The sequence below is a fragment of the Polypterus senegalus genome, chromosome 3 (assembly GCF_016835505.1).
Source record: "Polypterus senegalus isolate Bchr_013 chromosome 3, ASM1683550v1, whole genome shotgun sequence".
In the NCBI taxonomy this organism is placed as follows: Eukaryota; Metazoa; Chordata; class Cladistia; order Polypteriformes; family Polypteridae; genus Polypterus; species Polypterus senegalus.
The window spans coordinates 101,328,695-101,351,651 of NC_053156.1; the positions used below are offsets into that span (position 1 = coordinate 101,328,695).

Sequence of the window (22,957 nt, forward strand, 5' to 3'; positions counted from 1 at the left end):
AAATACTCCCATTTGTTGTTACCCTGGGGTTAAATTCACCCTCTCTGCCAACACGAAATTCAAGCTCTTAAATATCCTTTTTTGTAATTTAAAAGTATGGACATTTCAGGCTTCCCAATTTTTATTCCATATCAAACCATTCTAATGTTCAAACATTAAAAATATGTATATAAACAAGTGCATATCTGAATAATGAAAACACATACAAGCACAAAAACAAAAACCACAATGCACAAAAAATATCACCTTTAGTTGTATCTAATGTGAGTTAAGTACCTAAATTAAGACCAACAAAAAAACAAAGTTTCTACTTAGAAACAGCTCACTATCTTGGGTTTGCATGCCGGGCTAAGAATCTCAACTCTACATTAAATTCAAAACTGAGTAGCAAGGACCATAACTATAGAAAAGAAATATGACCACATAACTCCTCCTTTTTACATACAAAACTAGAAATGTTTTAACTTTTACCGTTTACTTTACAGAAGTTCTTATATTTATATTTCAGGGTGCACAATGAAAGTTTGAAGATGCAGGGTTTTTTAAAATTCTGAGGATAAAGAAAAGTAGTATAGGAGGAGAGACTTTAGCTATGGGATGATCCAAACAAGGCTGCTGCAGAAGCCCACTCGGCCTCAGCATTTAGGTTGAGGCTTAAGACTAAGTTGGGTAGAGCATACAATTATGAGAGCTTCAGAGGATATAAATATTTCAAAGGATGGTTTCATTTTAATTGAATTGTAGTAGCCGTTTCATGCAGCCATTACAATGGCTTTCCTATTTTCTTTCTCTTTTTATCTTCTGTAGCACTGAAGTAAATTAATTAACTGAATTAGTCTGATCAGAATACTTTAAAACTTTCTAGTATTGCTAAATATTTTGATTTTCCACTATTACCCAAAACCTAAGGTGATTAACTGAATGAAATTAAATACTGAACTTGAACAGAATACCAATCAATAATTTTGATTAGAGTAAATTAAACTTTGGTATTTCCTTGACATGGTAAAAACAATGATGGGCAAACTTTGTAGTAAAGTGGCATGCCTCCTGCTTTAAGTTATGTTAATGATAATTATTATCTTTACAGAATGGATGGGCTTAAGACATAAATCACTAATGGACTGGCTAATGTAACAGGTCAGCAACCTCACATTAACTAAATCATGTTGAAAGTGAAAAATGTAAGAAAGGATTTGATGAAATCATCAGTTATCTCCTAGAGTTTCATGGAGTTATCATTATAACAACATTTATTACTAGCCTGTGATGATAATTCTGGAAAGATTGATAATTGCTTAGATTAATGTGAAATTAAAGAGTTACTGGTTAAATGTATGTACTTTCAACTCTTAGCATTTAATGACAGACCACCTTGGATTATACCTTTATACCATTAAGGTCTTATATCAGGAAGAAGCTAGCCGAGGCCGCTACTCTTTATAATATACAGTTGTGCTTGAAAGTTTGTGAACCCTTTAGAATTTTATATATTTCTGCATAAATATGACCTAAAACATCATCAGATTTTCACTCCTAAAAGTCCTAAAAGTAGATAAAGAGAAACCAACTAAAACAAATTAGACAAAAATATTATACTTGGTCATTTATTTATTGAGGAAAATGATCGAATTTTACATATTTGTGAGTGGAAAAAGTATGTGAACCTCTAGGATTAGCAGTTAGTTTGAAGATGAAATTAGAGTCAGGTATTTTCAATCAATGGGATGAAAATCAGGTGTGAGTGGGCACCCTGTGTTATTTAAAAAACAGGGATCTATCAAAGTCTGCTCTTCACAACACATTTTTGTGGAAGTGTATCATGGCGTGAACAAACTAGATTTCTGAGGACCTCAGAAAAAGAGTTGTTGATGCTCAACAGGCTGGAAAAAGTTACAAAACCATCTCTAAAGAGTTTGGACTCCACCAATGCACAGTCATACAGATTGTGTACAAATGGAGGAAATTCAAGACCATTGCTACCCTCCCCAGGAGTGGTCGACCAACAAAGATCACTCCAAGACTCATAAAGGACCCCAGGGTAACTTCTAAGCAACTGAAGGTCTATCTCACATTGGCTAATGTTCATGTTCATGAGTCCACCATCAGAAGAACACTGAACAACAATGGTGTGCATGGCAGGGTTGCAAGGAGAAAGCCACTGCTCTCCAAAAAAAAACATTGCTGCTCATCTGCAGTTTGCTAAAAGATCACATGGACAAACCAGAAGGCTATTGGAAGAATGTTTTGTGGACGGATGAGAGCAAAATCGAACTTTTTGGTTTAAATGAAAAGCGTTATGTTTGGAGAAAGGAAAACACTGCATTCCAGCATAAGAACCTTATCCTATCTGTGAAACATGGTGGTGGTAGTATCATGGTTTGGGCCTGCTTTGATGCATCTGGGCCAGGACGGCTTGCCTTCATTGATGGAACAATGACTTCTGAATTATATCAGAGAATTCTAAAGGAAAATGTCAGGACATCTGTCCATGAACTGAATCTCAAGAGGTGGGTCATGCAGCAAGACAACGACCCTAAGCACACAAGTCGTTCTACCAAAGAATGGTTAAAGAAGAATAAAGTTAATGGCCAAGTCCAAGTCCTGACCTTAATCCAATTGAAATGTTGTTGAAGGACCTGAAGCGAGCAGGTAATGTGAGGAAATCCACCAATATCCCAGAGTTGAAGCTGTTCTGTACGGAGGAGTGGGCTAAAATTCCTCCAAGCTGGTGTGCAGGAATGATCAAAAATTACCGGAAACGTTCAGTTGCAGTTATTGCTGCAAAGAAGGGTCACACCAGATACTGAAAGCAAAGGTTCACATACTTTTGCCACTCACAAATATGTAATATTTGATCATTTTTCTTAATAAATAAATGACCAAGTATAATATTTTTGTCTCATTTGTTTAACTAGTTTCTCTTCTCTACTTTTAGGAATTGAGTGAAAATCTGATGATGTTTTAGGTCATATATTTATGCAGAAATATATAAAATTCTAAAGGATTCACAAACTTTCAAGTACAACCCGTATATATATCTAGGTAGACTTGAATGTAGTATATACAAAATTAACTGTGTATTTACAATGTGTACTTTAGGTGGATTTTGCTTCACTTATTCTTCTCTGAATAAGAGTCAAAGGGTATTTATACTTTTTAACGTTAAACTGGTGATTTACGTGGGCACACACATTTCGAACACTTAAAACTAATAAAGAAGAAACCTTCCAAAATTATGAATTACTGTAAATCACCTTCCTTCCTCCATGCCCAAGCATATGGTAGGTGAGTTTGAGACCATCCTGGGTGAAGCATCGCCCTCTGGGAAAGCTTCCCAGTCCTCTTGTTCATCCTCATGTGAGACATAAACCATACAAAGAATTCGAGATTCCACATTGAAACATTCAACAACTTTATGGCTTGAACTCTGCAGAGTTAAAATCGATATTTGACCCATCTGATTTGTGCAACTTGCAATCTGAAGAAGAAAAAAAAAGTTAGGGTGAAATAAAGGATAAGAATGCTACCAAAGCAAGGCTTTTTGCTTGTACCATTAAATAAATTAACTCAAATATTCCTATCTTACCCACAAACAACCATAGCAAACTGATGAGGAATCTGATGTTTGTTGAAATCCAGAAAATGGCTCAGGATTATGAACAGCACATTCCACCTGTTTTTAGGAGAGAAAACAGATGAGTAATATAACAAGAGCCTGTGCACATATAAAGGTAATGTGGCAAAATATTAATATCTGAGATAAAACACTGAAGGGCTACATTATTATTACATGTAAAAACCATTAACTATTTGCTTTCTTATTTGCACCTTATTATTTCCCATTATAAAATCTGATACTCCCAGAATGCTACTCATGTTGGAGTATATGCACAGAATTGATCATTACTGTGATTTACATTTGTATTTCAAGTTGGAAAAAACATTTCCTGAATTCATCAATTTTAATTTTTTTTCCTCAGAATGTGCCTGCCAACATGAGATTGCAACATGATATTACACAATTAGTTCTGTTAATTAATAACAACCCAATTTTTACCTTGACAGGATTTAAAGACTGCCAGATAATAAAAGCCTTATACAGTATATAACGAATACCTTACACTTCCTTGCTTCTTTTATTTTTGATTTCACAATTTATTTGTTACAGGTATACCGAGTGATAATCATGCTCCACAAATATTGTTAATCTGTTTACAGTTTTCTCATGACTGCTTTAAATTAAAAAAACATTACATAAATTAAGAAAAGACAGACCACTAATATAAGACATGCACTTTGTTGCTTCTGTGTTGGCAAGAAGCAAATCCTGGCAAACATGTGCAAACATTGTGAGATCAATCAGAAAGCACTGATTCTTCAGTATGAGTAAGCTGCACACCTTTATTCATTTAGTCAGTGGTTTATGCAGAATCAGAATGACAGAAAAAAAAATTAAAAGTAAAGAGGAGATTTTCAATTATACAAAAATACAATCAATTATCATTTAACATACTTTGAAGTAGTAAAGATTTTGATTTAAGGAAACTTGCCGTCTGTGTTTCTAAGGGAAGTTTGTGACAACAAAAGTTAACTGGAAATAATAAACTTCATTAGGATTCTTTGGTACTATTTTCTGGTGGTAAGAATACATTTCTTGCTTGCTTTTCTGCTCGTGGTGGGTGTCATGAGTGGAGTTATGACAATGACCTCCCTCACTATATTTAGTATAATATCCGAGGGAGATTTGAGAGGGTTATGTTCTGCCATAGCTTGTAAAAATATACCGATGCATGTTCAAATCATATGATTATTTTAACTTACTACTTTGACTAAAAATATCATTTTTAACTTTTTAAAACAAACAAAAAGGAAATCTAGCATACAACAGTCATTTCTGTTTGTGATTAATACATTGTTGCTAAAGGACAAACTAAACTGGCATTTACAACAAACACAAAAGTATGTAGTTGTGTACTAATGCAGATGTTTGTAATTGTCAATGTTATAAAGAATGCTCTAAATAATTCACTTGTGGTTTAAAATTGGTGTCTAATGGTAGTGTTTAAAAATATAGGGAAGAGACTTATCCCATTCAATGAATATGCATGAACAACAGCTAACCATGAGTCATGAAATAACCTGTACCGGCATTAAAGCACAAAGGCAAGGCATTCAATTCAAATACTGAACCTACTGGCAGGAATATTATACTCACAATATTGTGATCTAATGCTGAATTCAGAACTCCATGACAATTCGTTACTGTGCACATTTTTTGGGGCTTCAAATTTTAATATAGACTCCTGCTGGAGAAGTGGACAAATTGGGTACCATAAATGAATGGATTTCTACCATACATGTACATGATATGTGTATGTAGTTAATTTTGTGATGAATACAACTAATATCCAGTTCTTTTTCTGCAAAACATGTTTATACAGTTCACTACTTATTTGATAATAACATCAAAAATTGAATTTCTTTTGGTAGCACCCTCTCCTTGAAACATTCCTAGTGTGAGGAAAGAAATTCACTTGATTTAGGACACTGAATTAGGCAATTTCGTTCTAGGCAGAGTGTCAGTCAAAACACAGAACCTATGATTCATGAATGGCATTCTCTTTTAAACAGTCACAAATCACTGTTGTGTCATTGGTAAACTTGATGATGCCATTTGAGAGGTATTTTATATAAAGGTTGTGAGTCAACAGGGTGGACATAAGTAGGCTGAGCACACAGCCCTGTGGGGCAGAGTGCTCAGCATGGTGGTGCTAAAGATTGTATTCGAATTGTCGACTGCCTTCGGTCTCCCTGTCAAAATGCAGTTGCATAAACATGTATTAAAATACTGATTGCTTAGCTTTCCTATTGAAGGATTACAATATTGCTGTACTGAAACCAATTAACAGCATCCATACATAGGTGTCCTTTTTATCAAGGTGAGACACAGCCAGGTAAAAGGCACAGGATGTGGCATCCTCTGTAACTTTGCATAGATTTACTCTGAATAGATAGATATATTTATGTCATTTGTGGACAGACATTACATCTAATCATCAGGAGAAGCACTGGTCTTCCTCACAGGCACCTAATTCAGTGATGTGTATAGAAAATGTGTATAGAGGTTGTTCAGTACATCTGGGATGGAGGAGCTACTTTCATTGGTGCATTGTGAGATTTTATACTCAGTGACAGCCTGAAAGTCTTGCAACATGTGTTGCAGGTCTCTGGGGGTCCTCAAAGTCACCTTCAATTTTCCATCTATAGGCATGCACCTTCAATTTTCCATCTATAGGCATGTTTGCCATCACTGTCCTGATGGATGTCATGTCAGCTGACCAGCAAGCAACAACACAAGTTTTCAAAGCACACATACTTCTAAAGACATTCACAGTTTCCAGTTAGCACAAGCAATGACGTTCTTGGAGGCAGTGATTTTACTTATGCACTTGTTACTTTAAGTAGTTATAGAGAAGGAATATTCCTTTAAGTTGGTGAGATGTCCATAGGCAGTAGCATCCTTGACCATATTCCAATCTGTATAACTGAAATTTGTACCAATGGGTCTTTGACCAGAAGGCCACCACTTAGCAAACATTTAGCAGACATCTTTAATAAGCAAAATCTTTAGAACGTCCTCACATCACTATGCAATTGATCTACTGCCAGGTGCTCTGTTAGCCAAAGTAAAACTTTGCTCATTATTCTGTCCAGAATCGCAAGGCTATGGAAGAATATGTTTAGGAAATCTTAAAAAAACAAAATAGAAAAAAAGGTATTATCAGACCATCTGACAGTTCAATAGGTGCAGGTTTTTATTTTGTTCAAAAGAAACACAGAGGTTTCAAACTTTGCATAGATTATCAAGAACTACATAAAAAACCCTTTAAGAACAAATATCCTTTTCTATTAATCTCTTCTTTATGAAATCAAGTCACTGACTTCCATATTTTTACAAAATTAAGTTTAAGAAGTACATATAAGTGAATATCAAAAAGGCAAGAAAACAAATGGAAAACTACATTAAATTTAACTACCAGATATTATGAATACCAAGTAATCTCATATACTATAGTGACAAGTGCGATTTAGGAAAAATTTGTTTTTTGATTATGTTCTTGGTATTGACCCCCTGCTTTGTTTAACGATTCTGTTTTATTTTCTGGTCCTCTTTGTCTTGTTCAGCTTCATGTTAAAAACCTACAGCAGATTAAACTACTACATTTGTAAAGGATCATATTTACTTTTGTGAAGAACTGGCAGAACAGAAAAAAGCAATTAAGTGTTATCCAAATGATAAACTCTGGTTTGTAAAACAAAGAGATAATTTAGGCAAAATGAAAAGCATTCTCTTTGGGACAGATAAGCAAATGTAAACACGTTCAGATAACTCTTAAGAAACAGCAGATGCTAAAAATGACTATAAGAACAAAGCAGACATTTTGTTTTGCAAAGGAAAGATTAATGATGCCTGTTCTGGATGGTCTATTTTAAAAGGAAACAATAAAATTCATCAGAAAACAGAGGTAAACACAATAAATGGAAATATATTTTCAACTACCAACATTTTGATATGAGCTCAACAGTTGATTATGACTTTATTTGATATTTGCAGTTACAACTACTGGGAAGCTGTATCACAGTGCATTACACTAATGGGGAGGCGAGAGAATTTCATAGGAAGGTGAAGTCTAAGGGCCGGTTTATACTTCACGCTCAGAATGTGTACGTGCATGCATCATGCCTGCCACGCGTTCCCAGCCTTCTTTTGACGCGTCCTCTGAGCACATCCTAAGAAATTAGCGCAATTTGTGTGTAAGTAGCAGTACCAGCAAAAATATGGGTGGCATGTGTGTGCAAGTTTTGGTATATGATGTCAGCATCGTTTAGTATCAAGATGTGATGGCAGGCTTGCAGCTCCAACAGGATCAATTTGCATCCTTTGATGTTTGAAGAATGGTTCGATGTGGTGAAGCAAATAATCAGACTTAAATCCTGACATGCAAATGTCTTCATGGTGCTTTTCTTCATCTATTTCTCTCCTAGGTAATATAAGCATTGCATACTCCCCATCATAATGACATTATACATTTAAAAGTATCACATACTCTTGCAACATTCTGTGTTGCTGCTGCAGACTTTTTTTTGCATCAGGAGGCAAATAATTTTTATTTTTAACATCTTTCTTCCTTTAACTCACAAAACAGTGAAGCTAGATGTTGTTTTCTCCCAGTGATGATTTCTTGCACTGACACCTGGTGGAATTCACCAGATTTACTTAAAGTATGTGAACAAGTATAGATGGTATGGTGCTTTTGTAGCAGCACCATGCTCAAGCTTATGCGTCATGTAGGGTTAAGTACAGTATATCCCTGGCTTTACAAAGTTTCAGGAAGTGATCTAATTAGGGGAAGGGTCCTTAAAAAATGCCATGTCGAGCTCTCAGTAATTCTGTGTCAGCATTTCAATTATTCTCTAAAAGAGCACAGAGTGCTTAAACTTTGGAAGAACTCTGAAATCCACTGTTGAATTAAATGATTATTGTCCAGTGGCTCTTATATCACTCTTGACAAAATATCTGGTATGGCTGGTTCTTACTTGTCTTACTTTACAAATTGGCTCCTCTTTGGATCCATTGCAGGACAGGACTGTTGAGTGCAGGATGTGATTATGACTGTTCTTTATACAGTGAACCCTTGACTTACAAACTCAATTCGGTCGCGAGGGCTGGTTGTAACTCAAGTTGGTTGTAAGTCAAGACTATTTTTCCCATAAGAAATAATGGAAATACCCATAATGCGCTCCAAACCTCCCACAGCAACACTTACTTAACCTTTTCATAATAAAAAAGGGTTGTATAATGTGCATAATTTACCAAAACACCAATAATTTTTCTAATGTACTAACCAAAAGTTATAAAAAGTGCGTAGCCTACCAGAAACAACAATTTCACACTGCACTCACCATTTAATTTGACATCTTTGGGCTGCAGGAAGGGAGGAGGAGGAGAATGAAACGGAAGGTGGTTATTGTTTAGAAGGAGCCTCTTTATGCAAATCTTTTCTTTGTAAAATTGTCGAGATGGTGGATTTCGACATGCTGTACATATTAGCGAGATCGGTCACACGAACACCACTCTCATATTTCCGCACAATTTCCTTCTTCGTTTCGATTGTGATCGCTGTTTCTCAAGTTAATAATGACAGTAGTCGAGCACTCAGTCCAAAGTTGGTCGTTTTGTGACCTGCTGTAATAATACACTCCAAAGCAAGCCGGTGCTGACTCAGCCTGATGACATCATCATGTGCGGCACCAGCCCACTAGCTAACATCCCTTAACAATCACTTTCTTTACCTTCGTTACCTTCTCTTCCTTCCTCAGCAATTATGCATCTTGCTTGCCATGGTCTTAGTGAATTATATATATATATAGATAAATCACTGCACTGACCGAAATTACGTTCATAAACACATGTATCTGGGCTCCAACTGATGCTTACAACACTCTCGGCTTTTGTTTACAATCGCACAAGCGGATACACGTGACCGCATTCGGGTCGTAACGCAAGATGTTGGTCGTAAATCAAAACAAAAATTTTGGTCGTAAATCAAGTTGTTCGCATGTCAGGCCAGTCGTATATCAAGGGTCAACTGTATATAAATACAGCAAATGAATTTAGAGAAATCACACTTCTTTGTGAAAACAGTGTTTACTGACTTTACTTCAGGCTTTAAGTGCATTAAGCCTGATAACCTTTGCAGAAAATTACAGAACATACAAGTGGACCCCAATATTACCCTATGGATTATGGACTTTCTCTTTAACAGAAAGCAGTTTGTAAAGGTTGATAATTATATTTCTGCAGTCCACCATACATCAATAGGAGCTCCACAAGGTATTGATTGACTTTAAATTTGTGGCAGATTTTGAGGATAAGGCCAAGAGGATGCAGCTGTGGAGTCCAGAGGAGAACCTTCAATTACATGTTAGGAAGACAAAAGAATGGCTCATTGACTTTAAAATAATTCTGAACCAGTATAACCACTAGTTCTCAATGGACAAGATGAGTTTGTAGCTTTAAATACCTAGGAACCATATGGTACAATAGCTTGAACTTTAACACTAGAATTACCAGAGCCTACAAAAAAAACTCATAGATCCGTCTCACCTTAAATCGCTTCGCACCTCTTCATCAGTGTCTTTTGTCCTGTAAATATGTCAATAAGCAGCAAACAGCAAGCAGCCTGCTATCAGATCCCCCTACCCCACACAGTTTTCTCAGCTCAAGTCTGTTTACCTGCATGTCAGTTGCTTAGAGTTGAATAGAGTGAGAAGTCAAGCAAAATGACACCTTTTATAAATACTATATCGTTATTTGGAACACATTCATTTCATGTGTGTTCCATGTCTACAACGATCTATGTAAACACATCGTTAAAACAGAAACATTTTTCATATTTTAGTAATAATTGACAAAATGTAGACATGAAGTGTATAATGTGTGAAGCCTTAAGTCCAAATATCAAAGAAACACTTTCACAAAAGGTACAAATATAACGGAACAAGTGCACTTCTATTCAAAAATATAACAGCAGAAAAAGAACCCGCATTAGGGTGTGACATTGACACACATTTGCTATGACCGCTTCGGTGGCGCAACGGTATCAACTGTTGATTGGTAACCAAAACTTCATGGGTTCGATCCATGGCGAGTCCATTTTGAGAAGTGAGCTGCTCTTATTCTTACTATTTTAGAATAAAAACATTCGATCTGGCTCTTACATACAAAGAACAGCGACGACAGCTTCCACCTGCAGCTATAGACTCTTCTGTACGCAAGCAACTCTCCACGCTAGTGTTTAGATCTGGACGGTGTATGTGCCCCCAAAAAAAGTCTAACTGCATTCTCGTACCATTGCTTACGTACTAAAGCAGCAGGCACTTTTCTTGGCATTCAGGCTTCACGTATTTTTTGAGCATGTCCTCTGCAGTCTACTTGTGACTTTACGTTGTAGAAAGTAAGTAAATAACATTCGATCTGGCTTTTATGTAAGTAACATATAAATGTTAATGTTTTGGGCACATGCACCGTCCTTACATACACTGTCCTTTGTATGTAAGAGCCAGATCGAATATTATTTACCTATTTACCATTATTTATTCACTTACTTACTTCCTACAGAGTAAAGTCACAAGTAGAATGCAGAGCTTCCCATGTACATATACAAAGTACAGCGATGGCAAAAGTGCATTCTTGCTCCGATGTAGATCCGTCGTCATGATCTGAGTGCACCTCTGTTATAGTGCGTCTTTATGTGAAAACAGCAGTGTCAATTGTGAGGGGGGTGGGATCGTGAACACGACTGAGAGAATAAAACTGAATAAAAAAAAAAAATAAAGCTAACCTTTACAAGTATCATAGATTACACTGGCTGTTACAGAGTGGAATCAAATGTATGTTTTTATTTTAAAATAGTAAGAATAAGAGCAGCTCACTTCTCAAAATGGACTCGTCCGGGATCGAACCCGTGAAGTTTTGATTACCAGTCAACAGTTGATACAGCTGCACCACTGAAGCGGTTGTAGCAAATGTGTGTCAATGTCGCACCCTGACATGGGTTCTTTTCCTGCAGTTATATTTTTGAATAGAAGCACACTTGTTCTGTTATATTTGTACCTTTTGTGAAAATGTTTCTTTGACATTTGGACTTCAGGCTTCACACATTATACACTTCCTGTCTACATTTTGTCAAATATTACTAAAACATGAAAAACGTTCTTATGAAATGCATGTGTTCCAAATAACGATATAGCATTTATAAAAGGTGTCATTTTGCTTGACTTCCAACTCTATACAACTCTAAGCAACTGACATGCGGGTAAACAGACTTGAGCTGAGAAAACTGTGCGGGGTGGGGGATGGAATAGCAGGCTGCTTGCAGTTTGCTGCTTATCAACACATTTACAGTACAGGACAAAAGTCACTGATGGAGAGATGTGAAGCGATTTAAGGTGGGACAGATCTACGAGTTTTTTGTAGGCTCTGGTAATTCTAGTGTTAATGAAAACATGCAGTATATTTATAAGAAATGGCAACAGCACAGCTATTTATTAAGAAGGCTGAGGAAAATTAACATTTCTGCTAGCATCCTACAGAACTATTATAAAGTATATGTCATATTGGGTGCATACAGACATTTTCATTCCTGGTCCGATATGGGGGTCCATCTGTGACAAACAACAATAAACTTAGGAACATACCCTATTGAGTGTCTGACCCCCTGTGGACAATCACAATTTGGACTTCAAGAGTTGTATAACAAAAGAGCAAAAAGAAAAGTGGATATGATTATAAAGAACCAGATACACTTTGAATATTTGTTTCTAAATTTTACCTTCTGGGAGGTAATACTTGTTGCCAAATGACGGCAATAATACTTTTAAATGAGAAATGTTGAAATGAGTAACTACTAAAGAATTCTGTTTTAATGCATGTACTGTATGTTTGTAAGTACTGTACATACGTACGTACTGTACGTATGGTTGTATGAATGTGCTTTTGTTTGTTGCTGACTGGCTCAAAGCAAATTTTCGCTTGTGGAAAATAAAGGTAAAACTAACTAACTAACTAACTGGAAGACATTTATTGAGTCTTTCATGCCCTTCATTTGAATAAAAATCAATAGGTGTATTTTTACTTTGAAATTAATCCAATCTATGTCTTAATATCAAAAACTGAAATACTAATAAAGAACCTTAACAGAGTCTATGTAAATATTCTTTTTGAATATTTATAAACATTAACATACACACTCTTCTAGGTAACTTCTATTTTCAAGTATATAATGAACATAGGTACTGATCTAAAACCTACCTTAAATTCCTGGAGTTTGGACATTACAACAGGCATATATCGGACAAGCAAAGGATGCTTCTGCTTTTTAATCTGATTACCATCATCTTCAGAAAAGAACCAGCCATGTTGGTTTTCTTCCTCTGTCAAATAAATACTATGAATTTGTACACTTAAATTAAAAATATATTATTTCATACCATTTTTAATTATATAAAAACAACATCAAAACAGTCATGGCTCAGTCGTGTTAACAAAATGTCATGAATCTGAAATTTAAAATGATGAAACTAGCCCATAATTGCAAGACATATACTACGGATTTCCATTGAAATGACAAGTGATTACAATAAATATTGACACCAGACACAAAACACTCTTGTTTTAACCAAATATTCCAATCAAAGTTCCTGTTTTAAGAGGGAGAGTTAATTAAAGTGTGTCAACATATATTCTGTTTTTTCTTCTGAATTTGCTAACTACTCTCAGCGACATCTCCAAGAGAACATTATCATTTGTTTTTCTGTCTTATCCAAAGTGCAGTGCACTATTACAGCCTCAATTAGGATCAGAACATTGACTCACTGTTGTATGGATCTTCTATTACAGGTAGCTAACCTGCCGATTTCTCTTAATAGGACAGTAGAGGTATATAACACAGTTTAAGACTGTTATGAGCCACAAATAGCAATTTCTGATTTAACTTAGAAATTCACAAGTAATGTAATGATCATCTGTCCTTTTACTTCACAAAACATACAACAGGTGGTTCAAAGACAGTGGTCCAATAAAAAAGGAGGAAATATTTAATGTTAGAGGCAATACAAATGCAACAAGAAGTGTACTACCATGGAGCAGTAAGCGCTGTACATATATATACCAAGTACTTTAAAATTGCAATAGGGAGGGCATTCGTAAATGACAGAGGTTAAAGACCTAGACATAACATGAAATTTCCATTCACTGATGGATATTCCTCTCCAAAGTGATAAAGAATGGGACAACAAGTAATTGGAATGTACCTGAACTACCTACTTGCCAATACATATCATATGGTCCTAGGACATATAAAAGTAAAGGAGGCCAATTATATTTCTCTAGGCCATTAGATAGCAGAACACAGTTCCCAAATCAAGGAAAAGGGACTGTATTACCCAGAAGCTGTCCGATAGACGAAGAGGTAGAGGAAATTCAAAGAGTGCAGTGGTCATGGAAGCCAGCAGAGGGCATGGTGACTTGGTGCCTCTAAATCCTATTAGGCCTAGTCCTCATCCAAGAAGTAACTTTGGAGTTTGGCTGCAAGTGACTCCAGGAGTGGATTTAAATTTGACACATACCTTTTGAGTCTAGAGTTGGGAAGTAAGATAGGGAAAGAAATCATGAACTTCATAAAAAGAGACAAGGACTGTGTGTTAGCGAGTGAAGGGGTGAGGAGGTGAAAAAGGCAGCAATTTTGGGTGTCCTTTTGATGCATGCATATGTATGTGATATTACGTCTGATATACAGGTTTATAATGTTTACTTCAAATGTTGTACCTTCCCTGCCTATTCTGCACTGCTGTTATTATTGCATAACAATATATAACAATATTATTACATAACATAAAAGAAAAAAATGAAGGGTCTCCATGCTTGATGATACAGGTACTATTAAAATATCATGAAAATACATAATATCAAGAAATATCACCCAGATGACTGACTCTCAACTGTCCCATGGTTCTGGTTTCTGTGTTTTGTAATTAAACGCCTAGCACCCAAAGAATAAAACAAACCACAAGCAATATGGCCTTAATTTTTAGGAAAGATATTCTTCCTGGACACATACTGAGACTGAGATATTTCATACTGTAATATACTGGAGTTAATTACTATAAAAGAGATTGTGGTATTGCTAGCCATTAAACCCTGCACTACAGCTTATTAAGTTAGAAATCATTTTATTTGCAGAGTCTAACATGAATGTATGCATCTCTGTGGCAAGTTGTTCTATTATTGCCTTTGGATCAAAGAAAAAAAAGTTAAAAATGAACCTAACCGCTGTGATCAAAGCTCAGCTGTAACAAAATGTAATTACCTAACAAAGATTTTTAAAACAATTGTGGTGTCCTATGAATATTCAAAAAAAAAAAAAGTGAAAAAGACAACTCCCCTTACTCAAATGGAATAAGTGTTATTTGAATCTCTTTGCATTTCAGGTTCAGAATTATACAGAGCAACATATGCATGGTTAAATCCACTGTTGTACAGCTACAGTAATACAAGTGCAGGCAAAAATACTTCATTTCTTCTGCAGCAACATTAATATACAAATCATACTGGTGACTTACTGTACAGCCTGTAATCTCAGTGAGGAGAAAAACACTACCCTCTCAGTCTATGGTAATGACACAGATGGCAGACCAGCAGCATGTAAAGCCAACATCAAAATCACTTTAGATTATGAAAGCCCTATAAGCTATTTTAAATTCTACTAGAACGCAAGGTCTGAGGTACTCAATGGGCGGGGCTGGGGGTGGAGAGAGAGAGAGAGAAAGAGAGAGAAATAAATCAAAGCAGCGTGCATTTTAACAGTTTCACATTACCCAGAGCCAGTTTTGACATCTGTAAACTGCTAATCCATGATTGCTTCATTGCTGGTGTGTATGTATTAAAAACTGCTGAGAAATATGTAGGCCTTCCAGACCTGTCAAACAAATAAGACATACAGTAATTATCCTCTGCCCTGATGTACTGTAAGGAATCTATTTACTGTAAATTATAATTTATATAATTACAAATTTATATATTTGTGATAACTACTGAATGATTTAGTTAAGAAATGCAAAATGCAAATCTATACAAAGCAGTGGAATGTACAGCCATGTAATTTTTTGTTGATGTCTAAGACACTGGAAGAGAGTACTTTAGGAGATCTGCAGATGTATTTTTACAAAGAGGTATTTTTAAAAATAAAGCACACATTTTTATGGGATGGACATTAGAAAATCCCCATCATCAAAACCTCAAAATTAACCTTATTTATTCATTTAAAATTCTATGTAGCCATATAAAGAAGATGTTTAAATGGTATAGTGGTGTACTGGTTAGTGCTGAAGCGAATCCCATATCCAGGTGAACGATGGCTGTTAAGAGTCTGCAAGTTCTACACTTATTTGGATAATTTTTTGCTCAGAGAATTCAAGCGTTCCTTCTATATCCAAAAGACTGACCAAATGTTAGTTTAGGTGTGCGAGTAGGATGTCCCTATGAAGGAATGTTGGGATATCCATGGTTGATTCTTTCTTTGAGCCAGAGGCAGCCAGTAGTACTGAGTGCAGTCTCCAGGCCCCAAAGTGCTGAAATGAATTAGGAAAACACCATGTTGCTATTTCAAATGTAGATGCTGCTTTATTCTGGAATACATGAGAAAATTATACATACTTAATAAGCAGTGGTCAAAACTAATATTACTTTTTTATTTAAATTTTACATATCACAAGATTTGAGGTTTGCTAAAATGATACAAAAATAAGTTAATACAGAATGCTAAGTAAAGGAATTTTAAGAACACGAGGAACATTAATTCAAAAACATCAAGGTGCTGTGCACCTATTTTATTTGCTGCTACAATGCAAAATAAGTTTCATCTTCTAACTGTATTAGATACAAGTAATAACTGAAATCAGTAGACAGAATTTCATATTCCTTTTGTTCTTACTCTATACCTGTGAATGTGAAATGTTAACGGTATGTCAATGTCCAGAGTTGTCTTTAACATCGTTTCATTTTCCAATAATTCAGAGAACACATTTCTGAATTCAGAAGCCCTTGCTAAATACCTGTGAAATAATGATGATGTTGTTTAAAAAAATCAAAGTTATTCATATGTTACTTTGATAAAATGACTAGGTCCCTAGATTTACAGTAGAATAATCATAGAAGATATTTCAAGTAACTGAACTAGCTTCACTATGGACAGAAATCTAAAATGGAATAAATATTAAGATATTATTTCTTCTCTCCCAATTAAATTACTTAAAAAGTTAAATTGTTTATTTTAAATGGTGTTTATTTTAAATGATGCAAAGGCATTTTCCCTTTCTTAACTATGACTATAACTTCTGATTAGATCTGACTGATTAAAATGTTTTTTTTTCTTACAGTTTTCAAAAATTTTCTGCTTAAAGAAAATTGTGAGAAACCTTCAGTTTTGAGTCACTTCATTGTCCCCAAACCTTTCTATACACAGCATGTCTAAGTCAACTGTGTTTCATCTTTGTATTCATCACGCTTGCTTGGGACAGTTTCTACCTTCAAAGATAACCTCTGTAACTTTTGAAGTTGAGAGGTTATTTATTCACACACATGATATATATGCATTTGGCATGTAAAATTGAGTCCTAAAGTTAAGAGTTTTCTATATATTAAAAAAATATCTTGCAAACACTGGTGCTCCACAATAAACACTATGGGGCATGACCAGTGTATAAAAGCCTAAAAACTTAAGATGATGCAACAAAAGTTTCAATATAAGAAAGTATGCCTTCTGTTTTTTCGATACATGTTAGTGGCAACAAAAGGGATCTGGAAATAATTATTTAATCATACATTCCTGGTAGTATTTTTCTTATAGTAAGGATACATTTTCTGTTCACTTGTGTAAGTTCTCACATAAATATGGAAGTAGATCAAAGCAAAACCAACCACGTGGTATGAAAAGTTTACTGTGATTTAGTCTTTCAAAAGGAAATCATGCCAAGGCAAGGTGAAAGGTTGTTGTGCAGAATGACTAAGTTCGGATGCATCGTGCAGTTGGACTTCTTTTAAAATGGCTGACTCCCATAATATTGGTGTTTATTTGTTCAAAAAGGACATGCATAAACTATTTTGCAATGTGTGTAATCACAAGATGCAGATCATTACTTGAGAACTGTCTTGGTTTGAACAATGGACATATTTGGAAAGTTTAAATTTTTCCTTCTTGCCCCTTAGCCCTAAATAGTGCCAGTAAGATATTTGTATGATATACATATAGTATGATATTTTTTTTTATTTATAAACTTTTTTTAGAATACAATTTTGTGTGACAAATGTATAAATACCATGTTTGTGAAGAAAAAACTTTGACTTGAAAAATCTTGAACTTTTCCTTTAATAGACCCAAGAAACTGCTTCTATCCTAACATTCAAATTGTTTTTAAAGACTCCCCTGTTAATGCATTTTAACTTCTATCTTGCATAACCAGTGACACTTGATATTCACCTTTTACTTCCATCCAGTGTGACATTTTCGTTACATTACTGTGCTGTCTATATCTACTCTTAAGTCATTGAATATGTTAGCCTTTAGTGTTTGTTAACGATGTTTGGAGTATTTACACTTTTGCTGTTTATGATATTTCATTTCCCTTCTTTCTTTTTGTGATTGTATATCTTTTTTTTTATTTTTAAAGTTTTCAAGTTGATTCACAACTCATATTGACTCATTGATTTACAGGCTAATATATTGTAAATGCAAGATTTTAAAATGCTATGCAGTTATGTTGAATTCAAAACACTAATGACATAACTGCATAGCAGTTTAAAATCCTGCATTTACAGTATATTGGCCTATAAACTCATAAAATTATAGATCTGAAATTCAACGTTCTATCTGCAAGCGAAGTAAAGTGCCGAAACATATACAAAAGACCGTACACTTGGTGAGACGAAAAATGTTTGGCCTGGTGTATAAACATGTGTTGCTGACCACTATTTATTTTTGTGCTGTAGGCCACAGAACTGGTTGATTAAAATGCTGACAGAAATATCTACTACTCACTTGTCATATTTTCCAGGGAGTTGAAGTTGGATTCTACAGCGATCTGCGGCTCTTATTTCTTCCTCCTTCCTAAATATCAATCTTTGCAATCCTGATATCCACTCCTGGCAGACTGATGGGTTCAAGTTCTATAAATGTTAGGAAAAGTTAATTACAAGAAAGAAAGAAAGAAAGAGTAGAACTAATGTTAGAATTTGATGACATTTTACATGAAGAAAGAAGCACAAATTGAAAAGGAATGTTAGCTTTAGACTCTAACACAAACCATGTGTTGCATTCATAACTTTTATCTACAGATATTTGAGACATTAACATCCAAATCAGTTTAATGCTAGAGAAAGTAGTGAAATTGTTAATTTAACAAGTAAAGGTATTCAGTACTCAGGTCAAATGTCATGATTTGTCAAAGTTCAAGTCATTACCTATAAATGAAATGCTTGACTTGTACAATGCAAAACGTAAAACATAAAATTAGATCTTACCTCTACAGATCACAGTAATATGTTACTTCATATATTTATATATACTGTATTTTCCCCCACATATATACTTATTTGTATATAAACTTAATTAAATAGTTACCATGGCAACATACAAAATAAAAAAATACATGTTTCTTACATATCCAACTACCTGTAATAATACAAATTAGAATTCAAAATAAGTCTCTCAGAATGAGACTTGAACTTTCTTTACTATTATTTTCAAGTGATGAAATGTCTTAGTTTTATACATTATGTCCTGAAAGTGGTTTATTTACATTGTTTTCATTTTCAAATTTATGGATATCCTGATTTCAAATTCAAAATTGAATTGAATCAGGAAATTAAACTTTGAGAAACACAGGAAATAGCTTTTGAAATATTAAGATTACACCACATCATCTGAATAAGGAAATAAATCAAGAGTTTTTTATATAAACTGCTGTTTAGAGTATAAAAATATAACTGGCCCTATTCTTCAACATGCACTTGCCCTTGGTTACGTCACAAAAGCATGAAGTTAAAGTATTTATCTAAATTTTTTTTATCTAAATTTTTTGTATGTAGGGTTGGTATGTTTGTCTGCTTGATTTAGTTAAGAAGAGGCAACCCTCTGTTTGACCTGGCCAGAAAAGCTTCCAGTTATATTATTAAACAATGAAACACAACATAAAATCATTCACAAAGTTTTCTGAAACTGTAGTATCAAAAGGATTGAATGGAGTTTACAAACAAGGACAATACATGAGAAAATTATACAGATTATAATGATGTGTATTTTTAACTGAGGTAAAGACGACAGTTTAAGATTTTCAGTTAACTCAAATAAAAAATAAATACATAGATTTTTAAGAATGAAATTTTGTAACAGCATTATTATGATTTATGATACTGTTGATCATAACATTCTGCTACACAGACTTAAGAATTCAGTTGGCTTGTCAGGGAGTGCTCTTAGATAGTTTACTTCATACTAACAAGATTATCTTCAGTTTGTTGGTTTACTTCATACTAACAAGATTATCTTCAGTTTGTGTGTGGAGGTTTAAAACAGTAACCCCTCATTCCTGTCCCCCAGTAGAAAGTGCATCCCCCAGGCTTCAAGGCTAAGACTAGTCTAGTTTTATTTATACTATATGTGTTCCTTTAATGAGATGTAACTTGGAAACCCAGGAATATACTGATATTTGTATACTGATGACATTAAAATTTAAAATATGCAGTGTTTCTTCAGTTATATAATTACCTGCTGTATTAATTTAAAACATTACATAAATGATAACAGTTTGTGCTTAAATTCCGAACAAAAAGTGTTATAACTCTGTGAATACTAAAGAAATACTGAATACTCTAAAGACAAAACAGATAAGCTAACTGAATTTAGGTATGACTTTTTACACTGCTTTAATACACAATCATGAGATTTCTGTCTTTTCCCTGCATTTCCCAGCATAGAAATTGAACAAAATTAAAGTTGTTTCTTAAGCTAAATGATTTAAAAAAAAAGCCTGATATTTTATAGAATGAGCCTATATGACCTGTAAATCATACAGACACAAGGCAAACATGCAAACTCGACACATGAAGGACCTGGGAGATGAACATACAAAAGTAACGTTAAAATTTATTAGAAAATGAATGACAGTGTTTGAAGATAACATCGTGTTCCTAAGCTTCTTCAGAAGCTTCTACAAGATACCTGCTGCACAGTGCTTCATTCATATTCCATTAAGAAGCTGTACAGTATGTACCAATATGACTTACTTCCATTTTCTATGTTATACTGTTATCTGTTCATCTATCCACACAGACAGGTACTTTGAGCATTTTCTTATATAATATATAGTAGGTTGTGGGGTGTAGTGGTGTCTAAAGTGTTACCTTTGCTGTTTGTGTTTTACAACAACCATGTATTCCTGTTTTTTTGTGATCTTTTCAATTATCATTATTTAGAAGCTACAACAAAAAAGGAGATATTAAGTTTTCACAAACTGGATTTATTAGGGGCCGACACTTATCTTCAAATCTTCGACGCCTGTTTAATGTAATATACTCACCAACTAAACCAAAACACCCCAGAAATATTATTATCATTGGATGCATGGATTAAATTACTATATACTAACCCAGAAGCTTCAGTTTGCATCAACAACATTTGCTCAGACTACTTTAAACTAGAATGTGGCACTAGACAAGGATGCCCTTGTCACCGCTGCTGTTTGCGATTGCCATTGAACCACTGGCAATACATTGTCGAAATACTGATCAGATAAAGGGGATTATCAGAGAAGGACTGGAACAGAAAATCTCATTATATGCAGATGACATGGTACTGTATATTTTGGACCCAGAAAATTCTGTGCCTGCAGTCTTAGCAGCACTCACAGAATTTCAAAAGATCTCTGGTCTCAGAATTAATCTGAATAAAAGTGTACTCTTTCCAGTGAATTCTCAAGCATATAATATTAGATTAGACACCCTACCTTTTATCATTGCAGAACAGTTTAAATACCTCGGGTAAACATCACAAGTAAACATAAAGCTCTTTATCAACAAAATTTCGCAGTCTGCATGGAAAAAATTAAACAAGACTTGCATAGATGGTCAACCCTTCATCTCACACTAGCTGGAAGAATTAACACTGTTAAGATGAATATTCTTCCTAAGCTCCTTTTTTTATTTCAAAACATCCCAATATACATTAATAAATCATTCTTTAAGCAATTAGATTCAACAATAACCTCATTTATTTGGAATTCAAAATATCCATGCATCAAAAGAGCGACCCTACAAAGACAAAAGGCAGAAGGTGGCATGGCTCTACCTAACTTCCAGTTTTATTACTGGGCAGCAAATATACAGGCGATAAGAACCTGGACACAAATAGAAGAACATACACAGGCTTGGACCGCAATAGAAGTAAAACTCTGCAGTACTTCTTTGTATTCCTTGCTCTGTGCTCCAATAAACACACGTTATCGGCAATACACTAATAACCCAATTGTGCTCCACTCACTTAGAATCTGGAACCAATGTAGAAAGCATTTTAAGACGGAGAAGCTTCTATCTGTGGCACCTCTGCAAGAGAACCACCTCTTTCAACCTTCACAAACATATGCAGTTTTAATATCTGGAAAAATTTGGAATTAACTTGCTTAGAGATCTTTATATAGACAACGTCTTTGCATCCTATGAAAATTACATTCCAAATTTAACATTCCAGCTACACATTTCTTTCACTATCTTCAAATCAGGAACTTTGTTAAACAGAACCTTCCAGATTTTCCTCATCTTGCACCCTCAACCATGCTGGAAAAATTATTGCTCAATTTCAAGGAGTTAGACTCCATCTCTACAATATATAAAATCCTTTTACAATCCCTCCCTTTCAAAGATCCAAGAGTACACTGGGAAAAAGATCTCTCAATTAATATATCAGAAAAGGAGTGGAAAGTAGCAATGCAGAGAATTCACTGAAGCTCCATATGCACAAAGCATACAATTATACAACTCAAAATTATATATCGAGCACATCTGTCTCGACTAAAACTCTCAAAATGTTTCCAGGACATGATCCAACCTGCGAACGTTGCAACCAAGTCCCAGCCTCACAGGTCACATGTTCTGGGCCTGCACCAAATTAACATTATTCTGGACAAAAATTTTTAATTACCTGTCAGACAGCCTTGGACTCACAATCCCTCCTAACCCATTAACAGCTGTGTTTGGGGTTCTTCCAGAGGGTTTAAAGTGGAGAAAGACAAACAAATTGTGATTGCATTCACTACACTTTGGCACGCAGACTTATTCTGATAA

The 22,957-nt window shown here is 34.8% G+C and overlaps 1 protein-coding gene across 1 annotated transcript in view; it reads right to left on the reverse strand.

Annotated features, from left to right (window-relative positions):
- The window catches only part of arhgef10 (Rho guanine nucleotide exchange factor (GEF) 10), a 222,789-nt gene that overhangs the window by 57,038 nt on the left and 142,794 nt on the right, over positions 1–22,957 (reverse strand). Inside the window, exons 20-24 of the mRNA XM_039747694.1 lie at positions 18,660–18,787; positions 15,442–15,542; positions 12,878–12,999; positions 3,590–3,676; positions 3,258–3,481 (exon numbers count right to left, since the gene is read on the reverse strand). Coding sequence (XP_039603628.1) covers positions 3,258–3,481; positions 3,590–3,676; positions 12,878–12,999; positions 15,442–15,542; positions 18,660–18,787 — 662 coding nt within the window. The remainder of the gene's footprint in view (positions 1–3,257; positions 3,482–3,589; positions 3,677–12,877; positions 13,000–15,441; positions 15,543–18,659; positions 18,788–22,957) is intronic.